Raw genomic sequence first — 18228 nt, forward strand, 5'->3', positions numbered from 1 at the left:
TTAGCATCATACAATTCTCATGGTGTTACCAGTTGTTCTGGCAATGAAAGAAATAAACATAAGATTAGAAGCGGCAAGAGGTACTCACCTGTTGTTGCGCCGAATCATCCGGTTCACTGCCAGCGTCTGCAAGAGGAAAGAAGCAAAAATTATCTAGTGTTCCAATAACAAACAAGCATTAATATTAACTAGCGAAAATAAGCATAAAATAAAAAAAACGGATGAAAAATTCAACAGACTTTAGCATCAACGTTTCTCAATCCTTGCGAAGGATGGTGCCTGTTGAGCAATATGACTTATGAGTATTTTATGTCTTCATGCTTGCTTCATGGATAATCTTATCTTTACCTTAAACTTTAAAACGTTTACTAGACTGCAAAGCAAGTCCAACAATGATGAAACAGTTCAAATAATGAGAAATTCTAAAACGGCAAATGTGCTTCATCCCTTTCTCATACATTATACAACTATTATACAAAAGGAGCAAGTAGGTATGCACGAGCTCGTTCGACTGCATTTAAAAAGTTAAATATTTATATTCTTATCATGTGTTTATACACACAGGCTACTCCTCTACTCACACTTGAATATACAGAGCATTCCCTGACATTCGCTACGAGACTAGGCGGCAAGCGGCCCGGCGTCAGCGCTTGTCTTTCCCGGTGAATGGGGTCCGTGACAGTCGCACGCTACAGTCTGTTTTTTTCGCTCTCCCTGCCTTCGCTCTCTTTTGCTTTCTGTTGACGTTGCAGACTGACGCCAGTATAATCCTCCCTCGGAAGTTGTGTTGTGTCGTGCCCGTGTGTTGAAATTTACATTATAACAAAGGATTTATCTTGTGCAGTGTTACTTTGGGTTCGGAACGAGGAATTGTGGAGAAGTGCGACGACGTTTTGCAACGAAATTTCCTGGTGTTCCAGTTACACATAGGACCACTATATTAAATCTCGTAAGAAAGTTTAAAGTAACAGGGTCAGTTCTCAATAAAAGTGGAAAGAAAAATGGGGAAATCTAAAAAATAAAGTATACAAAGACAATCCGCACACCATCCATGAGTTAAAAGAGAGTATTGTACGAGAAATCTGGAGAATTACAGTAGACGAACTTGCACGTGTAAATGCCAATTTCCTTAGGAAATGCCAGTAATGTTTTGCAGCAGAGGGACATCATTTTCAACACCTTTTGTAGTCAAGGTTAGTACACAATATGAAAACTGTCATTTTAATAGCCGACTCTAGCCTTCTGTCACGGACCCCGTTCACCGGGAAAGACAAGCCCTGATGCCGGACCGCTTGCCACAGAGTCTCGTAGGGAATGTCAGGGAATGATCTGTATATACCATGCACATTGAAAATGTCCAAAAGGTCCTCAAAATAATGTTAAAAAATGTAAATTACTACCGTTTGAAAATCGAAGAAAATGCTTAATTTTATTTTCATAAAGAACTTAAAACGTTAAGCTGGAAGCCCCAGAGTTTCTTTAAATATTTTTACATTCTGTGTACCAAAGTATAACTGCAGAAAGTACACCTCTGTATCAGTCTCATCTAAACGTAACCGAAATATGTTTTAGGATTTCCAAAACTACAAGTATATTGAACGTATGGAAGACGTTCTTAGTAATTAATTACTCAATTACCATTTTTCTTACTTTTATTACCGTATGTTTTGTTTTGTCTTATCATCTGGTTTCTAAGGACAAATAAGGTACATGTTTCTTCTTTCTTTCTTTCTTTCAAAAATATCACACCAATAAGGAGTTCCAATAGAACAGTCGTCAGCCAAGCAAACTAAGCTGATGGGCAAGCCACAGGAATTGCTATGAACAAACAACTTCAAACAGAATAACCAACCGTGACCAAAGCAATCCCTTGTTCCTTACCACTAATGTTCCTTTCAGCTATCTCTTTACACGACGTTATGCATCCCTCCTCTATCTTAGAACACGAATGTGTAAATGTCTTCTTCCTACTTTATTCATAACACAAGCACAAAGCAGGACCCAAGCTCTTTCCGAAAATAAGTTGGATTTGAAAACTTAAATTTTCAAAACTGCCAATTAAAGAACTGTTACACTACAACACTTAATAATCAAAGAAATTTCAGCTTGGGGAGGCTCTAATGAAAGAAATGGAATTTGTACTAATGGGAAAGAAATTACATAAAATATAAAATTACTTTTTCATTACAACACAATTGTGTCCGTAAATCCACAGTAATACATACATGTGAAACTTAGGTTTGACACAAGTAATGGTTGACAAGTTTACCTCAAGTTAGTTCCAAAAGTCCAATATTGTAATCTTAAAAATCTTCGAGCATAGGGAAATTAGAAGAACTGTTCAATGAAACTTCCATCAAGTTCAAGACACGTCTGCAGTCAAAATTGAATATTCATGACTCAGGGCCCGGATTTTGATAACCTACAAATCTTTGAAAAATGACCTTTAAAATGACAACAAAAATCCTGTAAAATGACCTAAAATCTTTGAAAAATGACCCAAAAATTCGTACAAAACTCAATCTGCTTATTGAAAATAGTATATATATTCCAAGACAAACAATTTAACAATTGCTTCTTCACCTTGGTGTGTTGTACGGACTGTGAATAAGAAACTCGACAATGTTGCATTTCGCGATTTTCAAACAGGCTTTGTTGCGCTGGCAGTTAAACACAGAGTAAGTGCCGCAAGATAACATTCAGACAAAACAGAAATTGTTGAACGTCTTATGTTTCAGAATGCAAAGACACAAATTTTTTTTTTAAAAAAATGACCTAAAAATGACACAAAATTTTAAAAAATGACCTAAGAATGATGCAAATTTTTTAAAAAATGACCTAAAAATGACCAAAAACAATTACATTTCTTCAACCTGAGGAGGGTGTTCAGGATTTCTGTACTAGTTAGCAATGTCTACGTTGCACCAGTTAAAAGATGAAATGTTATCAAAATCCGAGCCCTTGAATATACGAAACATCAAACCCGACGACATGGCTATGTATTGAACTGGTATAAGTTCTTGTATCTATCGAGTTTTGCCGAAGTAAAGTGTTTTAAATTTTTAATAAACACGGTTTTATAATGTATTACAAGAATCAAATGAAAACCTTAAAAGTCCAATAAAAATTGTACAGCAGACTGCATACATCTTAAATTTGCTTGAGGTATCAACTGTTATTTACAAAACGACCTTAAGGCTGCAACACTAATCAAAGTGAGCTTCAAAACTCCATCTTTGTTATTTTAAAGATGGCGCCTCCTATGCACACTTGTACCAGTGAAAAGAAGTGGTTTCTTACCTTCTGTCAGTCTAAAACTTACAGAAATTTCTCGGCAAATGAATGGAGGAGAAAGTTCGACAATGGCTTCAGTTCGCAGGCAGATGGGTGGAAAGGCCTTCACAGTGGCGCATAAGTGACTGCACGTGAACCCCAAAGACTTATTCCTACATGCAAAAATCTACTAGATAAGAATCAAAAACAAATTAAGGTTTCATTTGACTCTCCCCTGAGTAAAACGCGATGTGAATGCGGCTTGTAGTGTCCATGTTATCATCGATAACATATGATACTTTTGAATCACCCTGTAAAAAGGTCATTGACGTTTTAGTACACTAGTCCTCTCAAGGCCATTAAGTATAGAGAGGGAAAAAGAACGAAACGACAAGCAACAATCAAGGGCACGCCGAGTTCATCATCTTGGAAATGAATCCAGTTCCGAATTGGTGTTTTCTGCTTTATTATTTATGACTCGCTACGTGAACTAGAGTGCCCTTTGTGTTTTAATAATGAGTCAACAACAACTGGTCCCTTCCTAACTGGAAAGATCGATAACGGAAGGCGGTAAGATATAAAACGCAATGGTTGTAAATCGTCTTTACTTTTTTTTTTCCACAAGGCAAAATTGCTACTTTCTGGAAGATCGGTAAGGACTGTCGATACACGTTTGTTTCCATTGCACAGGGAACGTGTTAAAGATCCCCACTCTACTAAACGTTCGTGTTCGTCAGTAAATCGATTCCTTTGAACGTAACGTGTGAATCGATTATTTTATTACGGGATTTCGGGTTCGATACCCGCTGGAGCTACATAGTGCTTCGGATCCCATTTTAAACTGTAGGCCCAGCCCCGATTAGCCTATCTGTACACAAAATTGACTCGAAATTTTCCTTTGAGGAAATCGTGAGTATTGAGCCGGATGAACCGATTGCACGAATCGATTCATTTGAACGGATCGCACGAATCTGGTCTTTATGGCAATTAGGATTCATGAACTATTTCTGTAATCACTTTTAGTGAATTGCAATTCGTGCAGAAGTGTTGCTGGCTCAATTTGTTCAAACACACAAGGTTATTTATTGACTTTAAAACTAAGCAATATACAGTGGTCAAGGTTGTTGTGCACAAAATAGAACTGGTCAGTTGCCTCCCTGAAAATTAACACCATTCATTTCACTTAAAAAAAGGAAAACTTTTTCTCTAACGGAAATAAAGTTCTATTAATTCTTTTCCAGCACAAAACTTGAGTATAAAATGCACAAACCCGGGAAGAATTTTTACAAGGAATAAATGGTCAAAACAATGTATACGTCATGGCTAAAAATTGCCTCTAATTTTCAAAATAAATGTATACGTCATAGCTAAAAATTGCCTCTAATTTTCAAAGCTTTTTCTTTAACCAATAGTGTATAATGTAATAACAAATCATAATACCTGTGCATTTCACTGTACCATTCCACACCATTTCAACGAGGTCATGTCACCCACAAACTCCGATTTCGATTAAATTTGGTATACAGCCTTCCTTTATGGTTGAAAGAAACCCCCTTATTTTTTTTCACTCTATCCTAAACGGTTTGCATTTTACAGCACTTTGAAACGTCATTAAATCAGTGTTGTCACTCTTGAGACCCTCGACACAAGATACCCTTGCTTACATTTTATTTATTTTCTCCTTAACCAATGATCAAATCTCTCTGAAATTTTACACAAAGTTCAATGAAGTAATTAGGATTTCAGAAAAAAATACATCAGCACCCAAAAAAATTTCATCGAAATCGGAGATGGTGGGTGAAAAAAATCTTTTTTTTTTTTGCGTTGAATTGATGTGGAATGACCCTGTACTAACGTTTGAAATGGGAAAAATAAAGAAAAACAATTGTGTATCTAGTATATTGAGTAGAAATGAAAAGTTTACCCAACAATAGTCCATTGTTATCAGATTTTAATAATTAATATTTGAATATTATTTCTACTATTCAATTCTATATCAACGGCCTAATCACTTCTACAAAATATCAAAACAAAGCAAACCAAGACAGGGGGGAAAAATGTTACAAATAACAAAACTAGAAGGCAGGTTGCCGAAACTTCTACGAAAATTCAAAACCTCCATGATTACCCCTCTCCTGTCCTGTCTACAAATATTCTAGTGATGCCTATGAAAATGTGATTCTGTTCTGGCAAACATGTAACCACGTAAAGGACACCAAATACAATATAATAGCATGGTCATGCTACGACAAGTGTTCCCACCTCAGAATAACATATTTAAAATAATAATAATACCATGTATATAACTTTACCACACACTTCAACTCAACGTTGAAATTTTAGAAAATTTGTATCAGCAACCTGCAACAGAATTGCATACTTTAGAATTTGCAGAGCTGTGAAATTTGATAAAAGATACCATTTATTATTCAATAAGAATATGTGAAAAACTGTAAGTTTTATGTAGGAACACATGCTAATACAAAATATCGTACAATGCGATATGATAACAACATGGATGTGTCTATGGGACAAGCAGAACTATCCAGTCATAATAATTTCTGTGTTTTGAGGATTTATTTAGTGATACACAAATGAAACACAAGTTGTTGGTTCCTACGTAAACCTTTATCTAACTTGTTCTTAATGAATACTAACGGTAATTTCTTAAGTGTGCAACAGGGTTGCAAGTTGCTCGTATCAATAAGCTCTGCTTCGAAAGCAGAGTTGAAATGAACAATAAACATATACAAATTCCAGTTAAAGAACACAACTTTGTTCTGAGGTGGAAACACTGTTTGTGTATGATTTTGTGGCAGTTCCTCATGTACATAGTTACATTCCTACTGAAACGGAATCCAAAATCGTCCAATGGAGGAATTGCCAGTTATATTCAATCTACGAAACCATAATTCAATCATACACTCCATAACATGGAACAAATCTCATAGATTTTTAATCAATAAAACCAATTCCAGTTCGACTTAAGAGGTTAATATATAGATTCACTCGATTGAACGAGTCAAAGAGTGCGAATGGGTCGAAAAATCCATGCGGGAATAATATTGGGGGCGTAATTATTGGCAGTAAGTATTGCAGTACACTCAGCGCAAGGTTTTCAAAAGTTCCGATCTGTGCATCTGTACATCTGGATTGATGTAGCTCACTGATCATTCATCCTTCACGACAGAGGAACTCGCTGTTCATGATGAGCTTGGTGGTAAGGTGCAAGAGATTCTAATTACACACTTGATGGCAAAACACAATACCTGAGTTTAAACCCATACAGATTGGATCAGCATGTAGAAAGGAAATACCTGTCTCTCGCTGTGGAAGTGTTCCTTCGTAGCGTCGAAACACAGACTACTTATAACGAAGAGTCCGTTTGTAATCCAAGTCTGGCAAGCCCAAACTCCTCTCTCCTTCTTTGACTAATAATCTCGAACTGACTGCTGGCTTAGAACTGACCACTGACCTCTCTCTCCACAGACATTTATTCAGATTCAATTTACTTAATAATGCCGAATCAGACCTCTGGCCTCTGTCTTCATTGCTGCCTGTTTACAGCCGTGGCTATCAAGAAACCCTGCTAATGTCTGACAACACATTCCTTAGATGGTTTTAGCAATTTCCTGATTGGAGAGGTGATTGCTAGATGTCTGGATCATTACGATATAGTGGCGCGGGATTCAATACGTATCAATCCCTAATAATCTTAGGGATTGATACGAATATTGGCCACTATGCTCCACGTAAACTCTATAGCTTTTCAAGTTCCTAAAATAACTGTAATATGATATTAGATTTATACTTAGAAGCACATAGGCTGCGCAGAATCTTCGCTATATTGATCTAAATTATGAATATTAAAATGATGCAGTCAAGGACAAACAAGAATATAGAAATTCTGGATAAATCACAAGACACAACTGCAATCAATCCAGCTGAAGAAGCTGTAAAATCAGCTTCAATATATAAAGGAAAAGTAGTCCCCACCTTTTTTCCTGCTGGCCGATGTTTTCCTTTTGGTAGGTTTCCTCTTCGATATTATAGTTGGCAGTGGAGGTTTCTTCTCTTCAACAGCTTCTTCAGTTGTTTTTTCTTCCGCTGGTTCCTCAGCTGGTTTCTCTTCCCTTGCTTCCTCAGCTGCTTTCTCTTCCGCTGGTTCATCAGCTGTTTTATCTTCCCCTGCTTCCTCAGTTGCCGTTTCTTCCGTTGCTTCCTCGGCTGCTTTCTCTTCAGCTGCTTCTTCACTTACTTTCCCTTCATCTTCTGCGGGAGCTGATTCTTCGTTTGCTTCAGTTGCCTCTGCTTCCTCTTTCTCGCCTGGGTCTGCTTCTACTTCTGCTTTTTCTTCTTCCGTTGCCTTTGGCTCCTCTACAGGTTCGGCGGCATCGGCAACGCCATCTCCTGCTTCTTCACCCTCCATTTTCTCAGTTTCTTCTGCCTCTGTTTCGTTTTGTTCCTCTGATTCTTTGCTCTCTTCAGGTTGAACCTCATCACTCACTTCCTCTTTTTCGCCCTTGTCTTCGTCATCTTTTACTTTGTCCTCCACTCCATCTTCTTGAGCTTCATCTTTTGCTTCTGGTTCTTCTGGGGCTTCTTCATCTTCTACTTTTGCTTCTGACTCTTCCTCACCCTTTCCTTCCTCAACTTCTGCCTTAGGATCTTCTTCATCAACTTTAACTTCAGATTCTGCTTCTCCTTTTTCAGCCTCATCAGCTGTCGTTGGTTTATGCTCTTCAGCAACTTCTTCCTTCTCTTGCTCTGACTCCGCTTTATTTTCAGTCTTTTCTTCTGGGACATCAGTCTCTTCTTCTTTCTCATCAGTCTTTTGTTCTGGAGCCTCATTTTCCTTTTCATCGGTTTTCTCTTCTGTTTCTTCGGAAGCTTCTTCCTTGCCTTTCTCTTCTGATTGTGCTTCTTCTACCACGCCTATATCTGTTTTGGTCTCTTCTTCGCAGATTTCTTTCTCATCTGTTGTTTTCTCCGATTCTTCAGCTGTTTTTTCAGTCGTTTCTTCTTTAGATTCGGAGTCTTTCTCCTCGACCACTTTTTCATCAGATTCTTGTTGCTCCTTATCTTCCCTTTCTACCACTGCTTGCCCTTCCGACACCTTTTCGCTTTCCCCACCTTCAGCTGATGTTCCTTCTGCTTCCTTGTCACTTACTGTGTCAATCTTTCCATGTGCTTTTTCCTTCTCCTCTGCTTTTTCCACAGAGTCCTCCTCGTTTTCTTTTTCTTCTGCTTCTTTAAGAGGTGGTTCAGAAGTTGATTCTTGCTTTTCGTCTGCATTTTCTACTTGTACCAGCTCTGGAGTTTCGGTTTCCTCTGCCTCCGCCTCTACCTTTTCTTCTTCATCTTTTTCTGCTTTTTGATCATCTTTTTGTTCTTCTGTAGGTGCTTCCTCAGTAGCAGGTGATTTGCTGGCGCTATCTCCTTTATCTTCGGAGGGAGTTGCGCCTTTCTCCTCTTTCACTTCAGCCTGATCAGTGGACTCTTCTGATTGCGCTGGTTTCTCACTACCACTCTCCTCATGAGAAATATCTTGTGCACTTTCAGTGTCCTTTGTTTCTTTGCCTACCTGAGATTCCGTGCAAACCACACTGTCATCGTCAGTTTCTGCGTCTTTAGGTTCCGGAGATTTTTCTCTTGGGGAAGGAGTCTTAGGTCCTTTCTCGGGGCTTGCGATCGTTACTGTGGAATTCGCATCATCTTCATGTTCTGATTTCCGGTCTTCTTCATCATGTTTGTTTGTAGAAACACCATCCTCTTCTGGACACTCAGTTCCATTCTGACCAGTGTCGCCTTCTTCTGTTGCGAGTTGTTCCTTGGATTCTGGTGGTTCACTTTTACTTTCTTCTTTTACTTCAGATTCATCAGATTTTGATTCAACAGGAGAAGCATTCTTTTTTACTTCTGCACTTGTGGTACCTGTGTCGCGTACTGTTGACTTTGTCGATATGGTTGTCATTACAACATCGTCATCGTCATCACCACCTGCTGCCTCAGGAGATTCTTCATTGTCAGCTTCCTCTCCAGTTTCTTCTTCATTGCCCGTCTCTTGCTGATCTTGGACTTCAACCTCGACAGTTCTATGGTCTCCATTAACTTTATCAAGCGACATTCCACACAGAAGTTCACGACCTTGAGGCTCGGCTTCTTCGTCTCCAACCCCTACTTCTGCCGTTTTTTCGGATAGTGACGATTTGCTCTCCTGAGCAGAGAACTCATCACTTTTTGGTAATATCTCGCAAGGTTTATCTTCAGAAACATCAGTATTTGAGGCAGATATTTCCTGAGATTCGCCATCAGTCTTAGCAGGTGTTTCATCTTCATTGGTTGCGGATTGCACACCAGGCTTTGATTCATCAGGTGTATCCTTAGGCTCTTCTTTTTCGGCACACTTTTCTGATGTTGGACTAGGTGCTTTTAAGTCTGAAATCTCTGTTGCTTTTATACTATCCGACGGCTTTTCATCATCTTTCTTATCGGTAACTTTTGTTTGATTGTCATCGTCACTTTCCTCGAGCTCCTTTGAGGTATCTGCTTGTTTAGTTGCTTCTTCTTGATCCTCTTTGCTCTCATCTTTGGATGCATCTGCATCTCCTTTCGTTACTTCTTCTTCTTGCTTTTCCATGTCTGTTTTGGCTTCTGTTTCTTCTCGAGCCGCTTTGCCCTCATCTTTGGATGCATCTGCATCTTCGGCTCCCTTCATTACCTCATTTTCTTGCTTTTCCATTTCATTTTTTGCTTCTCTTTCTTCTAGATCGTCCTTGCTATCATCTTTGAATTCATCTGCATCTTCGGCTCCTTTCGTTACCTCTTCTTCTTGCTTTTCCATTTCATTTTTTGCTTCTGTTTCTTCTGTCTTTATCTGCTTACATTGCTTTGTGTCCTCTGAATCTTCTTTTGCTGCCGGAACCGGATCATCATCAGTACTTGCCACTTCCTTCTTCGTCTCTTCCTTGTGAAAATCAGAAACATCAGTCGTTTTGTCAGGTTGTGATTGCTCCTTTTTATCTGATTCTGACATTTCGGGGGTAGTTTTTTCGGGTTCACTCACTGCAGGCGCCTCGGTTGTTGCATCGTCACCACTTTCCTTAACGCCTGGTATATCATCTTCTTTTGTAGGTGCTGTCTCTTTCTGTTCATCGGGGGTTTTCTGAAGTTCTACACTTTGTTCTGGTTTTATTGCCGTTGTGTCCGTTTCTTGACAAACGTTTGCTTCTTCTTTGTGCACTTCCTTTGTCTTTTCTTTTTCTTCTTCCCTCACTGATCCTGACTCGTCAGTATGCTCTGGCCCATCAGATACTTCTGCAACCGTTACAGCATCTTTTGTTTCATCGCTTGTCGCTTTCTCTTCGTGTTTTTCAGTTTCAGTTTCTTCATGAGTTTCGGCAGTTTTCTCCACCTCGTCTCTTTGTTCTGTTTTTATTGCCGTTAAGTCTGTTTCTTGATTATCCTTCGTTTCTTCTTTAGGCACTTCCATAATAGATTCTTCTTTTTTTGCTGATTCTGAGGCATCATCGCTTTTTTCTTCCTCACCAGCTTCTTCAATTGCGACAGCGCCATTCTTTTCTATTTCACTGGACGTTTTCTCTTCGTGTTTCTCTGTCTCAGCCTCTTCCCCCGTTTCGAGACTTTCCTGAGCTGTGTCACCTGACTTTATTGCTGCTGTCACAGTTTCTTTGAGAACACCGCTTTCTTCTTTAGGCACTTCTTTTGACGGTTCCTCTGCTTTCTTTGCTGATGCATCTGCAGTTTCCTCTATTTTAGTTGCTACTTCAGATGCCTGAGCTACATTATCTTCGCCCTCAGCTTTCTCGCTTACTGGTGATACGTCATCTTTCGTTGCTTCAGGTTTTAGATGTTCATCACTTTCCTCGGGTTCTTCACTCTCTGATTTTATTGCTACGGTATCATCCTCCTGTGAAACTTTCGTTTCTTCTTTAGGCACTTCCTTCGTCGACTCTTCCTCCTTCGAACATGTTTTCTCTTCTGCGGAGTCCACACCGTTCGATTTAACGTCTTCTGAAGGCGATTTTTCTTTGTCTGTTGCGCTTCCCGACTGTACCGTTAACGGTAACTTTTCACTAACTTCTCCGTCCACTGGTTTTGAAGAACTTTGTGCGGTTTCATTAATACCCTGTTTGTCTGACACTTCAATTTTAGGTTCAGAACACACTAGAGAACCTACGACTATGCTTCCTGATTCACTAGGTGCTTTGTCACTCTTGTCACTAGCGGGAGACAACGCTTCACCGTTTTTGATAGGACTCCCTCCGCTAACCTTCACCTCCTTCGATTCTGCGTCCTTAACGTCACTATCACCCTGAGTAACTTTCACAATAGCACTATCCTTCTGTTCTGGTTCACTTGCACTAGCACCGTTTTCTACAGAAGACTTCGTGACGTCATTTGCTTTTAGACTCTCCGCCTTCTCACTACGGGGTTCCGCTACCACTGCGCCAGTCTGTTTAGCATCTTTTGTTTCCGGGACGTTTTTTTCAGATGGTGAGGCGTCTTTTTCGTGCATTACCTGGAAAGATAAAATAATTCATTATGCTCTATGATGGGATAGGCAAATACATATATTAACAGCAAAATAAGTATGATTTTTAGGTTTTTTCAAATACACAGATTTAGGAAAATTACATACATAGAGAGAAAATACGAACTTATGGAGGAAATAGAAAACTTAAGATAACAGGAAATAAATATACAGTATAGAAGAACAACTTAAATTCTTCTAGGAAAGAAATATAAACTAGAGATCAGTGTAAGTGATATAAAGAGGGAAAGTATAAAAACGCGTAGAAACACCAGGAGAAAGAATAGACACGAAGAAAAGTTACATTTGGTCATTTTGTAAAATTATAAATTAAGAAAAGGACAAAATAGATACTTATGAAAAGTACACAGAACCTTGAAGGAATGAAATATACTTAGAGAAAGATTTTACGTGTGTAAGGAGATGAAATGAAGATTTTACGTGTGTAAGTAGGTACCAAAAGAAGAAGTAGCTGTTAGAAGGGTTGGAAAAAGTGAGGTGGAAAAGTAATAAGTAAAGATGGGAAACGTATTACGAAGGCCATATAAAGCAGAAAATAGGAATTTTGTCATGAACAATAAAAAGTGCCAAGGAAGCCTAAATGACTGGTCTTTTATGCGACGTCTACGGTTACTACTTCTGAATTCAAAGCGCATTCTCCCCCTTGTCAGGAGTAATTCTGAAATTTGTATTGATTGAATTTGTTTTTAATTCCTCGTAATGCACAGGAAGGCTATTCAGGACGGGACCTACAGTTTGAAGTGTGATCCGAACCACCATGTGGCTCCACCGGGTTCGAACTTGTATTGCTGAGTTGCATTCCGTACAGGTACGTTAGGAACAAGGAGGCAGTGACAGTTGACAACCTGGCACGTCATGTGGAGCATGGGCGTTTGCTCTGTATCCTCTGTACACCTACGCTCGTATTATTTCGAATGCAAAACTTGGATAGGCAACATCACGCCATCGAGATTAACCATGTCTTCCAATAATGTGCTGTCCATGTCTGCGCAGATGGGTTCATGTATGATTAATCTCCCTTACTGGTAACTCGAATGACTGGAGGCTATATTTGTACCTCTCTCTCTCCCAGCGCAGTACAGCGAGCTACACTGGAAACAAATCTTGGTTCGAAACTAATAATCGATGCCTTTGGATCCCTTATTATTTGTATGTGGCAAGATGCAACCAGTCGAAAGCTTTCTCAAAATCCTTTTGATGCTCACGGGATAATAGGAACCAGGGTTACAATCTTAGATCATGCAGGACCACAGAGAATCAATCCCGGCATCCCTTCATTACAAGTAGCTAAGGGTACAAGCTGGATTTTGATTGATTGATTTAGTTTATTTTACTTCGCGCTTTGTGCCTCTTGGCTAATTTGCGAAGATTGGGATGAGTGATGAAATGATGAAATTGATGAATGGACATTCACAAACAACCAAGCCCGAGCGGGATTCGAACCCGGAACCCTTGGAGTCGCAGCGCGATGTGCTAACCACTCGGCGGATACAAGCTGGAGCTAAGTTTACGGCACATTACATGTTACTTCGAAATAATAGCTGGAGGTCTGGGAAACTTTCTCAAGCTGCTTTCTTCATAACATATTTTTCGTAGTGTCTCGCACCCGGACAGCAATATCGTTGGAAAACATTCCTTAAACTGCAGAGGGGAGGGGAAGCGGTTGTTTGCAGTCGGACAAGGCATTCAAACCGGAGACTGGTAACCATGCCAATAAGATACCCATGGACGATAAGAATTTTTAGGCAAAGTACGTAGGTAACTACGTTATTATTAATATTCCCTATCTTATACAAAGAGAGGGTTCGCTTCTATCTAAGAAAATTCTTATTAGCGTGTGACTATTCATTTCTACAATGAAATTTGTAGTTGGAAACCTTCCCAAGTTTTATATCTGAGATAATCATGAGTCAGTTCGTTCATAAGTCCTGTGAACTTGGCAATGAATCACAAGTCCTGGAGCCTGACCTTTGAATCTGTGATACAGAACTAGATTACGATGTACAGAAACTCACCATATATCAATATTATTGTCATCAAATTGAAGCTCTAAAATATCTAAGAGTTTAGTTGCCTATTCACAGAAAATTGTAATCTAGATGGAGACTTGAACATGTGACAAATGGACAAAACCGTGCAAAGTAAAGATGGGAAAGTATTATGAAGGTTATATAGAGCACAAAAAAGGAATTTTGTCATGAACTGGTAAAAAGTGCCATGGATGACTAAATGACTGCTCCTTATGCGACCTCTACGGTTATCTCATACTACTGTATTCAATGCGTATTCTTCTTTTGTCAGAAGTAATTCTGGCATGTGTATTGATTGATTGATTGAATTTGTTTTTATGTTCACTTAATGCACAGAAAGGCCAGTCGGAACTGCACCTACTGTTATATACTGTAAAAGTCGTGGTGCAAAGAAAATACTCGGAATTGGTGTAACAGACTGCTTTTGGTGTTATTCATAAATATCTTTGGTACTTATAAGGGCACTTTATTGGCAGCCAAACAGCATATTTGTTTTTCTATTTAGTGTCGGTTTTCTGTCACTTTTGGCTAATCGTGGCGATGAGAAGGAGTGATGATATGATGAAGGCCCGAGATTCCTGACGTCGTAGGGAGCAGTGCTAACCATAACAACACGGAGGTCGGCGAGGAACGTAAGGGTATTTGTGCTTATGCACCTCTGCCTATAGTGTAAATCGATCCCTGTCCAGTCATGCTTAGACCACTTTACAAATTTCAATTTCCGTTGTACTTGGCGGAAAAACATGACTTTGTAGCTAATAATACAGGTTAGAAATTCAGAAAGAGCATGGTCGAAAGTTTTGTGGGCTGTAAGCACGGAATGCCTTTGATCCTTGCGTGCAACTTTCTCGTGTCGTCAAACTCCGTGTTTATGGCTGAATCAGTCGATAAGTGAGCCCTCCACCGGTCGAAGCACACAAATAGTCCTGTAATATATCCCAGCGGGTCGATTAGGTGCGGATTGCTTTGATCCACCCTCCTTGCCGAAGTGGTTAGCGTGGAATGCTGTGAGGCTCGTGGGCATCCACGTGGACAATGCCAAGGAAATGTCAACCTTCAGACCAAAAACGTAAAAGCTTTGTACATAAAAATGAAGATGATATCACTCGAGATATATACTTGTAGTTAATGGAATATGCCGTTGTTTCAGCAATACGGTAGGTGGTTAGAAACACTATTTTGCAAGATGGCCGCAAGGTACATGGCATGATAAGTTGATTGTGCATTTTAACGATCCACGAACTCGCTGTATATGGCAAGAAGGAACTGATATGATAGTATGGTAAGATTAACATGCCCTAGAAGAACTAACTGGTGCATTTCACTATGATATTCCGTCACAATTTTTCAAGGTTTTTGCCATACAAACGTAGTTTGTTGATAAACAGAAGTAAAACTTTTCCTGCAAAGGTATGTTTTGGTACTACTCACATGTGTAATACTTACGTGTCCAGCAATGTTCATGGAATGTCTGTGACGGAATTACCGTCTATGTGTGATGGAATTATGAGTGATATCGGCAAATTACTCAAATGGTGTTTGCGATGCATCCTAATGTTTAATTATTATAGGTATATTACTTGCTCATTTTCAGGCGAATATGCAACGTTACTGGAGTATAATGGCTAAGACAGCAGCTGAACTTCAATGCGAAAGTAGGTAGAGTAGGTAGAAAACAGATTTTTATGATAAAATGAAAGAGAAGGACCATGAACTGAAGCGATTGTAGAGGCAGCACATGAATTCACGACAACTGATAAGATTAAGGGAACAGAACTAAATGGCATCAAGGTGCTTCAGGCACTCAAAGCATCAATGGTAACCATCAAGGAGGCTCTTCAAGGGTTATATCACCACAGAAGATTCATCGAAATCTTAGCAAACATCCGCCGTGTCCAACAAAGCCTTCCCAAAAGTTACACAAAATTATACAGTGCCTTCAAGATCAGTTCAGTTCATCATCACCATGATCATCAAGTAGTTTTTCATCAAAATGTAAAGATTTGATTAGCATCGTGACAGCTTCCTTCAATGAAGATGGCATACGTTGGATGCCACCAGGGCGAGAAGATTGTGTAGTGATGCGCAAATCAAATTATGAAAAGATCCAGAATAGAAGACTGATTCCACGTCAAATCACCCAGGCCATGCAGCCCACTGATATAGATTTTAATGAAACTTGGTGTATTTGTTAATACTAACAAGGTATGAAGACATGCAAGAATTTCTTCTGTAGGCCTCATAGTTACTGAGAAACAGGAGGCTGAAGTTTCAGAATTTTGCATCGATCGGTCATTGCCAAGGTGGTGGTGGCTTGCAGTGCTTAACAGATAAATTTATATCTCAGAGTCGAATCGACATATCATTTTGATTTTTTTTCTAAAGTTCCTAGATATATGTATATTCCATTTGAAAAGTTGTCACCAAGATTCGCTTGAACTGAGAGTCAGAAACAATTCTTGTATCGTAAATAATGTTGATTTTTTTTTGTGTCAACGGATGTTCTGCCACGTAACTAAATGCAATTTGCAAATAGAAAACGGATTACGCCACCCATCAGGGTAATGTGTGAAACAAGTGGCGCCCTATGGTAGCCAAACTTGGAAACAATTTGAATTTATTGTCTTTGCCCTGATGGAATATTTGATTGATTTACATACTTTTAGCTACTGCTCTTATTATCTTATTAGCTGCATTGATGCAGGTAATGATGCATGAAGGAACAAAAATAATAAAATGTGTGAATTGAAAATTGTATTACGAAGCAAGATATATCAACTACTAAGCTAGTAACTTAGTGGGGCAACAGATGGCAAAGGCCTACCGAGTGATTTTAAATCAGACGAGGCATGGTCGAGTTTAGCTTATTTCTGACATGTTCAATTCTGTCTACAATACATGTTTGAAGTCTAATCCATGGTAACATCAACGCATCACTTTCTAGGAAATAAAATCTTCGAAATGTAGCGTGTGGTGTAGGATTTTAGCAGATCACAAATTTCGTGGCCACGATGAAATGTCAAAAGACGAACTTTAAATTTACTTGACCATAAATTTAGAAAATATATTTGGCGCGGAAGACAGGTTTTAAGTAATAGGTTTTAGAGTTCCATTATGTGTAGAGTGAATACACTCTTCAATGTTAACGCCCTCTTTGCAATTTCTAATAAACAAACAACTAGACAGGGCTAGAACAACATGGTAGTCATATTTAAGATATTCTTTAAGGTCAACGTGTTTCTTGACAAGGTCGCGTGCCAGAGGAGACTTGCGTGATGGTCAATAAGAACTGTAAGAACAACCTCTTCGTGACTATGGTAGGGAGGAAATATAATTAGACCCTTCCACGGCTGGGGGAGAGGTGGGAGGGGTAAGATGGGGAGGAGGCTGCACGAAAGCATCTACGGATAATTAAAACTTCCACGCGCCTTGGGAGTGCACCTAAGACAAGAGCAATTCCATTGAGCAGGTATCACATTCGATTAACGGCGAGCAAGTTCGAACTTGACAAATGTGATTTTTTGGAATTCACACATCTACATGAACGAAGGAATTTGGCTCAAAAATTTAATTAGAAATCAAGGTTACCAGTTGGATTGATCGAAAATTGGAAAGGTTTAAACAAAGGGAAAGTGAGAAGTAAACGATCGGGAATACAGTTTAAGGGGAAAATTGGATATTAGAAGAGGACGAAATGAAAAATTACTATCAGAACTATACAAACAAGAGAGATAGGTTATCAGAATGGTAAGATAAGGTATTTAAAAGATAAGCGAACAGCATATTAAAAAAAAGATAATGTAATCACGAAATGAAGCAAAATTAATGATCGAGAATGACGGTAAAGCGTTAAGAGAAGTGCGAAAATAATAAAATAGCTGATCATAAAGACAATAAAAAAGAAAGCAGGTAAACAAGCCACAGTCTTCAAAAGAGGTAATGAAAAGGTACAGTGCCGAGCATATAGTCACTACAGAAAAAAAAGCAATGAGCAAGGAAGAAATTCAAAGGTACTGAAAGGCGATAGTAAACCATAAAAAAACTAGACAAAAGGCACAAAAAGCAGGAGCTAAGCAAGTAAAATATACAGCCAACGATTAATAGTCACATAGGCAGAAGAAGCACTTTACTGTTTTGATATTTCTGACATGCTCGAAAATAAACTCAAACCCAGGATATCAAGTGGGATAGTGACAAAACAAAGATAAAAAGAATAGTTAATTAAAATCCAAATGCACAACGTCAACAAAAGGAAGAATACATATTGAGCATATAGAAGGGAATTTGAGTAAAGAAAAGTGCAACTAAATTCAGTACATTAGCTCCTGGAAAGAATTTATGATGCACGTA

The 18228-nt window shown here is 38.9% G+C and overlaps 1 protein-coding gene across 4 annotated transcripts in view; it reads right to left on the reverse strand.

Moving 5' to 3' along the window:
* tau (microtubule-associated protein tau) overlaps positions 1–18228 on the reverse strand; it is a 134442-nt gene that overhangs the window by 90437 nt on the left and 25777 nt on the right. For all 4 annotated transcript variants that reach the window (XM_083128952.1, XM_083128941.1, XM_083128948.1 and 1 more), the window contains exons 3-4: positions 7270–11815; positions 89–126 (exon numbers count right to left, since the gene is read on the reverse strand). In XM_083128952.1, the coding sequence (XP_082985078.1) occupies positions 89–126; positions 7270–11815 (4584 nt within the window). The remainder of the gene's footprint in view (positions 1–88; positions 127–7269; positions 11816–18228) is intronic.

This window comes from Lepisma saccharinum, chromosome 1 (genome assembly GCF_977018435.1).
Source record: "Lepisma saccharinum chromosome 1, izLepSacc3.1, whole genome shotgun sequence".
Classification (NCBI taxonomy): Eukaryota; Metazoa; Arthropoda; class Insecta; order Zygentoma; family Lepismatidae; genus Lepisma; species Lepisma saccharinum.